The sequence below is a fragment of the Limulus polyphemus genome, unplaced genomic scaffold (genome assembly GCF_000517525.1).
Source record: "Limulus polyphemus unplaced genomic scaffold, Limulus_polyphemus-2.1.2 Scaffold518, whole genome shotgun sequence".
In the NCBI taxonomy this organism is placed as follows: domain Eukaryota; kingdom Metazoa; phylum Arthropoda; class Merostomata; order Xiphosura; family Limulidae; genus Limulus; species Limulus polyphemus.
The window spans coordinates 88,913-98,768 of NW_013666128.1; the positions used below are offsets into that span (position 1 = coordinate 88,913).

A 9,856-nucleotide genomic window follows, 5' to 3' on the forward strand; every position below is an offset into this window, starting at 1 on the left:
TCTTTCAAATGCGACTCTAGCTTTTTTTTTTCCTCAAAACTTTGTCTTCAAAATAACGGTGCATCTTATATTCCGAAAAATACGGTATTTGCTTCAATCGTGAGGCAATCGTGACGCCATAGAAAAACCGGCTATCATTTCTTCAGTTCTGTTCGTTTGTAGGAAGCAAGATAAAACGTTCTTGTGTAAGAGCTTTACAATTTATATTAGTCTTAATCAGATGTCGTAATTATACATGTGATTGGTGACTGTTTGACAATTACCCTAAAAATCATTGTTGATTTTGATATTAGATAAAGATTATTCAACGGGTTTCTATATTAAGAAGTGTGCCGTATGGAGCCTATCACTTTTTAAACACATTTTTATAAATTATTTTTGAATCAAATTGCTTATGAGTTCATGACTTTGTTAGTTACACCTTCCCTGATAACATATGACACACACACACGATTACAATGCTATCAAGTGATGACACAGATACTTTTACAAATAAGTATAAGTTGAGGGTTTTCTCCAGTAACTGTATATGTTATATAGAATAGTTGGTGATGTTTACGGTTTTGTATTATAGTATATCGCATCTGATTTGAAAGTGAAGTTTAAGACAGTCCTTTCTGCCCTTGTCCTGTGTGTACATGTTTGAAAGATCCCTTCTCTAGCCCCAGCAGCTAGTAGAAGTCACAATGGAAAGTTGTAACTTGACCGGTTGGTAATATACACTACAACTTTTGTAGATATATATTCTGACAAATTGTTTACTTGTTTTTGTTTTTTGTTGTCCGTATTCCATTTAATCTTAGCTTTAACAGCCCTGAAAATGCATCTTCGGGCGTATTAAACTTTTTGTTGAACATGCGTACAATTCCGCGTTTTATTAGTTGGTGGTTTTCGTGTTTTGAAGAATTTCTGTCGATCTTAGTTTTGTAACAATGTTGTTGCATTCAGTTAAGATTTCATCCCAGTGTTGAGATGTTTAGAAGCACATACCTCACCCTGTAAAAAGTCAATGGAATTTTAGTATGTAAATCGATTTATTTAAAACTTAGAATATTCAACTGTTGCAAAACTAATTAGGCTTCAGTAATTTTTTTTACAATTTCTTGTATAAACAGGAACAAGTCTGCTACTTGTGATGAAAAATATAAACACAAATCATTAAATTGGGATGTTTTTGTTGGAACCAAACTCACTTGTATATAATGACATTTAAGTTTTCCAATTATTTCAGAAATGTTTCATAGAAGTGGTATTGTTTTTGTTCACCCAGTACCTGGTGTTAATAGAACACTAATGCAGCAGTGTCACGTGGACTTGCTATTGGATATTTGCCTACATTTTACCAGGCTTGTTATTGGATATTTGCCTACATTTTACCAGGCTTGTTATTGGATATTTGCCTACATTTTACCAGGCTTGTTATTGGATATTTGCCTGCATCGTAGTTAGGACAGTAAAGAGGAATTAAGTTGAGAACATTGTTATAATGAATAATGAGTATCAGATTACTGCTAACAGTGTGGTCAGAGTAGATAGCACTCATGTTGACACGATATTGGAAGCATGCCAACAGCATTGCCGCCAGGTGGATCTCTTGCGAAATTAGGATTACAAATACGTTTTAACAGCAAACCAGTTAGAAGCAGTTATATCAATGTTAGAAAATTTATCTTTAGATTTTTTTTTCATCTTCAGATACAGGCATTGTACTAAAACCGCTGGAGTATATGCGTCTCAGATCAGCCTTTGTCCCACCTGCTGGGAAAATTAACCATCACCCTCCCATCCATTGACCCCTACCTGTAATACGAAGTAATTTTGTAACTCTAAATGTATACATCAAATTGCGTCTGTTTTGACGATATTCATACTTTTGTATAAGTGTTTGAAATTTTAAAGGATGTGTGCTTTAATCACTCCTAGTTAAAATATCTTCGTTTTTATGTCCAACTGTAGAGTACTGTCTATACAATTTTCTGAACTTGTGACCCAAGTGAATAACTAAAAAATTTAGAAGTTCGTGAAGCTCCAGGCTTATTAAATGTAGTAGATAGTGATGTGCAAATGTATGATTTTAATTAAAGGAGTTATCTGAGTTATTATTTGTGAGTCGTCTGTGCTTTTCAAGTTAATGAATTTATTATCTCATAGATTAAGGAAAGATTAGATATCACTATTAATAAAAGCAGAAGACCTAATATTACTAGCACTAATAGCGTAACAAAGAATAAATATGTTGAACAGTCCTGTAGTTTGAATGATGTGGATTAAAAAAAAACCTGAAAGTTTGCACAACCGCAACATTTTTTACGTATTCTGTCTGTAAAGACTAAGTGATGTACCTAAAATACTAAGACTGTGTGTATACATGAAAAATGACACATAATTATGACGTGTTATGAGAAGAGTCTATAAGCCCATTTTTGAGGTAGACAAAATTAACAGGGGGCACCTGATACATAGTTGCAACTTGTGAAAGGCTCACTCACCTGTGAAAAGGACTGGCGCAGCAATTCTGAAGCCTCCTCACGGGTCAACAACAAGGGACTTCCGTGTTCCAGCCAGAATATTAAACGGGTAAATTGGAAACACGGTTTTATTGTATTTATTTTGTAATTTAGTGTGCTGTTTTACTTGAATAAAAATGAATACGGTTGAGCTTGGGGTGGGGGTAAAATATTCTTTCCTCAGGGCCTTTATAGGCTTACATACTTCATTGACCTTAGTAGACTGTTGTAAATAGATCATAACAGAACTATCGGTAGAGCATTGCAAATTAAACTAGCAAAGTTTGGGTGTTTTATTAAAGTTTTATTTGTTGTCCTTTGGAATAGGTCTTCAGCTGATTTGCCAAAATATCACGGAAATTTTTTTATTTCAAGATATTCTTAAAAACAGTTTAATGAAAGTACGGAGGCCACGGAAGTTAACACAGTAGGATCATGGGAGCATTCTTTTTAAACATAATATATATATTACCTATTGAGTTCATGGTAACATCGTTGTTAGCGCACGACAAATGACACGCTATTGAACATTAAACATTATTAAGGTTAATTGGTGCGCTGTAGGGTGGTGTGGATATTCTGATGAGGTTACAGCAAGAAATAGGTAGCCCCCCTCCCCCCTCAAGTGGCTCAGCGGTAAGTCTTTGGGCTTATGGCACTGAATTTTGAGTTTCGATACCTGTGGTGCGCACAGCAGAAATAGCCCACTGTGTAGCTTTTTTGCTTAACAACAAACAAACAAAGACCTAGATAGATAGACTTCTCTAACGATGTTTGGAAAATAGAAGTGTGGCCAAGTTATAGAGTGTCAGCATGCGGAAATTTGATTCAGCACGTTTGTACAAACCTATTACTAAACTATATAACTGGAACAAGGTAAGGGATAAACAAGCAAGTGTTTTCTAAATCAGTTAGACTTTGAACAATATCATGTTTACTAATCTATACTCGATGCCTTCTTTATTCTTTTTCAGGCTACCAGGAATGTTTCCAAATGTGGGTACCTCTTCGTTGCTCCAGACTTTGATTTCTCGGTCCCGCTAAACAGAACAAAGGCAAGTTTGTTTCTTTTCTTTTGACATAAACAGTTTTCGTAGTCCTTAATTTTTAAAACAAGAGATAAGTCACGTGAGCAACGTGACTTATTTCGATTATTTAGTAAATTCATTATCAACAATACAGATCTAAAAACATAAAACAGCGCATGTTTGAAAAGTTAATAATGCACGAAACATAGACGTGTACTTAAACTTATACTTAATCACTACAATAACATACACATATAAGAATATGCATTTACGAAGAAACTTCGCATAATTAATTTAATTACTCGTCAATCCTTGGTTTTTCTAAGTAATCTTAATCAGTTGACGCCATATTATCACCGTTGTCCCTGGTTTTGATTCGTTCATTAACTTGTTGAGAAAAATGTGAGGAGTAATACAGGCTGAATTTGGGAGTGGTTACCGCTTTTGGACGCAAAATTTTCGGCGCCCAAATTTGAAATGTTATGTCATGAAAAAGATAGGTCAGTTTTATTTGTTTTGTTTGTAATTAAGCACAAAGCTGCACAATGGGCTATCTGTGCTCTGCCCACCACGGGTATCGACACCAGATTTCTAGCGTTGTAAGTCCGCAGACATACCGCTGTACTACTGGGGGGGGGGGCAGATAGGTCAGAAATCAAAAAGTAAAATAACAAATAAAGACAATAAAAACAAACGAAAATATTGCTTAACTTTTTCTCTATATCATGTGTTTTGATATTTTGTCTTATCCCAAAAATCAACATTAATATTTAACAGTATCTATTAGTTTTTCGAAAAGTATATACTAGTATTTTTCGCTTCGAGCGCCACCTAGAGCCAGTTGCTCAAATTATCGGCAAGCTTCCGTTTGTTTACTGCCATCCATTACTCTCTGTATGTAGCCCCCCTATCTGTAATGGAATTATTCTACTAAAATATGTCTCGATAATTATTAGGAAAAAATGTATCGCTAAATAAAAAAAACTATGTAGGGCTGTCTACTGAATTTGAAAAAAAATATTGTTTGTAATTAAGTACAAAGCTACACAATGGGCTATCTGTGCTCTGCCCACCACGGGTATCGAAACCCGGATTCTAGCGATGTAAGCCCGCAGACATACCGCTGTGCCACTGGGGGGCTGAAAAAAATGAAACCAAATGAAATAAACAAGATAGGGATGGAAGTGGACATATCACTTGATTAGGCTAGTAATCACATAGCAGACTAAGCCGTCTCGACTGTACATGGACAATATAATCCCTACATTACTGGCTTCCCCACTTTGTGTATCGAAAACTTGATGTTTGAATAGAATCTCAGCGTTCATCATTATAACTTTTCTTTAAAATACTACTTTTACGACTATTTTTACAATTGTGTAACATTTACGATTAGAAATTCTGTTACTCTTGTTTTTCCAGTGAGGACGCCAGTAATGTAGGGATTTCATTCTCCATGTAAAGTCGAAACGGCTTATTCTGCTATGTGATCATTAGCCGGATCAAGTGATATGTCCACTTCTATACTTATCTTGTTTGGTTCATTTAGTTTCTTTTTTCAAATTCGGTAAACAATCATACATAGCTTTTTTATTTAGCTATATTTATTTTTTTCTTAATACTTGTTTGTTTACTTTTTTATAAGATGGCGTACATGGGTTATTAGGTTATAGAGTGTATTCTAAAGTTATATAAATTTTGCAAAGAATAATAAAAAAATAAGTAGTCAAAGATAGTGAAGACTGTTTTACTCTATCAAATGAAGATAAAATTATAGTTACTGCTAGAACTAGATAGGTGTTGGGCCTGTTGAAGAAAGATCATAATGAACGAAAATAACAAATCTCGGTTTTGGCTATTCGCCGGTTTTCGATTTTAGAACGCTCTAGATAGCTGAAAAGCGGCATATACACCGGAGATAGGTAGTTCTTTATATCTATTTTCTGATGACCTGCAAAGAAGGAAATCCAGATGACTTTGTATTGCTTTAATACGGGAATCCATGCCATCTCTACATAGAAAGTGCTAGCGCACTCTTCTATTACTTATGAAAGACCACAATCTAGCATCACATCAGTGACCTTCCAAAGTACTGAAGACATGACCTGTGTACAAAACTACTCAAAGCTGCTGAATTTGGACAGCTTTCATTTCCAGTGACACTCACTGTCGTGGTTTCTTGATTCATGTTTTATACTGTTCCTGATAAAGCAGATAACGTTTGTTTTAAGTGTAGCACAAGTGTTAAATATAGTAATTTTTAGAAGCGATAGTTTATCGCAGGTTTGTTTAGGTAACTGTACGAGTCATACGTTGTGTAGTTCAGCCGTCGTAAATTGGCTTTTGTGATATTATTGCTTCATGCTGCTAGAACCTTCTAAGTTTTTCTCGAGTATTATTACATCATAATACCTCGTAGGGTGTGGAATGTTCTAGGCCTCAGTTGGGATGTTTATAAATACGCGTCCAAAATGTAGTTCAAGCATGACAAAATTTGACAGAGATATAGTCAAATAGATCTATATTGTGTAAAGAGCGTATAGTGACGCTTTTTTAAAAGTGAAATTATTGCAGCTTATATTTTAACAACAGAGTAAAGAACAACACGTTGTCTTGTCAGTTGTATTCTAAAGTAATTGAACAAATCTGTGTGTGGACTTTGATGAAAAGAGACAATTATTTAAAGCTCTGGGTACAACTGTGGTTTGTTTTGTTTTGAATTTCGCGCAAAGCAACACGAGGACTATCTGCTCTAGCGGTCCCTAATTTAACAGTGAAAAACTAAAGAGAAGGCAGCTAGTCATCACTACCCACTGCCAACTCTTGGGCTACTCTTTTACCAATGAATACTGGGATTGACCATCACGTTATAACGCCGCCACGGCTGAAAGGGTGAGCATGTTTGGTGGGACAGGGATTCGAACCTGTGACCCTCTGTTTGTGAGTCGAGAGTCTTAACCACCTGGCCATGCCAGGCCACAACTGTGCTAACCAATGATTTAACTATAGTGAAATTATCGCCAAAAGTATTGTAATAATAGAGCAGAATAGAATAGTTCATCTTGTTCATTGTGCTCTAAAGTAACTGAAACAACTTGTGCGGATTTTGACGAAAAGAGACGATTATTTAAAGCTCTGGATAGAACTGTGGTAATTGACTGTATTGAGAACATTTATATATACGTTGGACTTGTTTTAATATATTATTTGAAAATAAGTGGACTGTGTGCTGTTTATTTATTGTTGAAATTTATCGCCAACAAATCACAGACACCTACTGTAAAGGATTCGGGCCACACATACTAAAAATATGGTAATCTTAAGACTTCAATGTGTTACAGGTTGTTATGGTCGTATTACAAACGTCAGACATTACTGATATTATGCGAACTTTCCAGTACGCATTTTAAGATTCAGCAAACTAGTTTTTTTCAGCGGAATTAGACATTTTACATTCGTGCTCGTCAAAAACACGTAGGACCAACAGACAAATGTTGATAACCAGAGCGTTTTCAGAAAGTGAATTTTCGTTCATTAGGGGTAAGTGACACGTGGAGGCCTTGGCTCTAATTTATTTATTTTAATATCCTATGTATACGTCATCAGCTGAATTAAACGAAGAATAATGTATTGTAAACATACAGTATATACACTGCATAGACATTTATTTTGTTATGGTCGCAGACATAAACACCCTTCTTCACTAATTTGGCACCTGCCTTCAGTTAGCGCGTGACTAGTACTTTGTTAACGATTAATCCAAGTCTCGGATAACATAAGTTGGACCAGTAATAACGTGAGGCACATAACAGTTCCATATAACACAAGAATTGTCAGTATTAGTTCAGCATACAAAGCAGACTTACGTTAACCCTAAATCCAAACACTATGTCAACAATGCAAATTAATCTTCACGAAATCAATGATAATTAAAATAAGTATTTAAACATGTAATAGTGTTTAAATGTTAAAAAAATGCGTAATTTACTTGCACGGTACCAAATCAATGTTTATATTTGCATAACTAATCAGTGTACGAAGCTTTATCATATACTTACAGGTGTTAATGGATTTACATTTGTGCATATCCAACGTCACCGGACAGTGAATGTCACAGAGATTCATAAGAATAGATATATTATTACTAGCTGTGTATCCAGACAATGTGATGAAATATGAAAGTACAAAGAATTAGTTAAGACAGCTGTGTGGGAAAAATAATTATATGGTCAACAGTTTAGTAAAGTATTTTCAGTGGTTCCGATGAAGGTTATTTGACTGAAGCGTTTACCCAAATTATTTTGCCCTTGTGGGGATTTTATAAATTTCTTTTTATTTTCAGACACTTTTATGCTCTCTCTCTCTTGTTTTAAGTGTGTATCTGTTTGTTGGAAGTTAAGCACAAAGCTACACAGCGGGTTATCTGTGCTCTGCCCACCACGGGTATCGAAACCCAGTTTCTAGCGTTGTAACTCCGCAGATATATCGCTGTACCACGTGGGGGGGGGGGCTGCTTGTTTTAACAATTTATAGCGGCTCATCTCTTGACCGATTCGAGATCTAATTACAGTTTTGGACTCAGGAGGTCAAACCCTTCCGATTTATGTATTTGACCACGCCCAAGGTCTCATAGATTGATTTACTCTAATCCTGCCTAAAAGAATTTCAGTTTGAGGGTAGACTGGTAGAGATCCTGATGAGTAATAAAATAGAATCGGGTATACGTGTGCCCCACGCTTGGTATTACTGGCGCACAAACATATAGCTAATAAAAATGAAAAAAAAAGGTATCGTAGATTAATTTACTCTAATCCTACCCAAAAGAATTTCAAGTGTCAAGGCTACTGAGGATTCCCCCTTGTTTATTACATAATGATTCAAAAACCAAATCAATGATGTCAACCAATTTCACTGAGGTGACCTAGTTTCAAATGGAGTGTCCGCTTTGATATGGGTATTATTAACTAGTAGTAATTAAAAATAAATCATAATTCCAGCGTAAACGATGTTATTATTACCCCTTGAAGTTAACTTTCTTACCGAAATTTGGCGTTCCTATAAAAAGCTTAGTACAGGGTGAAACAGGTATTGCCAGCCAATAATAGATAAATAGTAGATATGTTATAGTTGGAATCTCATTGTCTTTAGAACTTGGTAATAAATACAGCTTTCCTATATCTATTGAAACACTGCATTAAAAACAACAACAACCAAACAAGTAAAGAAAAAAACTTCAAAATAGGAAGTAAATGTAGGGATGGCTAATATCAATCCTTCAAAAACAATGCAAACAAGACAGTAGAAATGGCATTTGCATCATCCCTAGATAATATCACAGGCAAGAATTAACATATAGCAATATATTTAATTACTAGCTGGAGTACCCGTCCTCTAGACGGAAGTTATTTACATTCATGATTAATGAAAGATTATTTTAGGACATGAAAAGTAGCTTCCCTTATATGTAATTGTAAAAATCGCAAAAACGCCCATAAAAACTGCAAAACGCAAAACTTGAAACCGTAAATTTGTATATATCTCCGCATGGACCTAACAAGCCTTTATGCCAAATTTAGCGAAGATCCATCAACAGGGGGTGAAAACCGCATAAAAACCACAAAATACAAAACTGAAATTTTGTATGTATCCCCACATAGATCAAACAAACATTCATGCCAAATTTGGTGAAGATCCCTAAACAGGAGGCGAAGTAATGGAAATAAACGCAAATAGAAACCGCAAAATGCAAAACTGAAAGTTTGTATGTATCTCCTCATGGACCCAGTGAACCTCCGTCCCAAATTTGGTGAAGATCTATTTACAGGGAGCGAAGTAGTGGTAAAAAACGCAATAAAAACTCCCGCCAAAATACTAACCTAAAAATAGACTGGTACCTCTAAAAGAAGAGCATTGCTACTTTTTATTAATACTTAGTACAGCAATTTAGTGGTTGTTTATTGTAGGCTAATAAATGCATATCTACAAAAACAATAAATGTAATTTGCCTGTTTATTTCAACAAAGGTAAATTCCCAATATACACACTTTTTAAAATGCAGCGGACTACACTTTTATTTCGGAGCATAAACACGATTTGTAATATTATATTTTGGCGGACACTACTTATAGCCTCCATGGTGACAAAGCAGTAAGTTTGAAGGCTTAAAATGCTAAAAACTAGCCCACTGTGTAGCTTTACGGTTAACTACAAACAAACACTACTTAGCATAACTTGTTGTTACAGACATTTTATCATCTTAATGCTACTGTTGCGTCAGCGAGTCACATGACCACGTGACGCAACGTTTCTAGAATTATCATG

The 9,856-nt window shown here is 35.2% G+C and overlaps 1 protein-coding gene across 6 annotated transcripts in view; it reads left to right on the plus strand.

Moving 5' to 3' along the window:
• Positions 1–9,856, plus strand: part of LOC106458803 — a 122,864-nt gene that overhangs the window by 51,681 nt on the left and 61,327 nt on the right. For all 6 annotated transcript variants that reach the window (XM_022385147.1, XM_022385150.1, XM_022385149.1 and 3 more), the window contains exon 2: positions 3,482–3,562. In XM_022385147.1, coding sequence (XP_022240855.1) covers positions 3,482–3,562 — 81 coding nt within the window. The remainder of the gene's footprint in view (positions 1–3,481; positions 3,563–9,856) is intronic.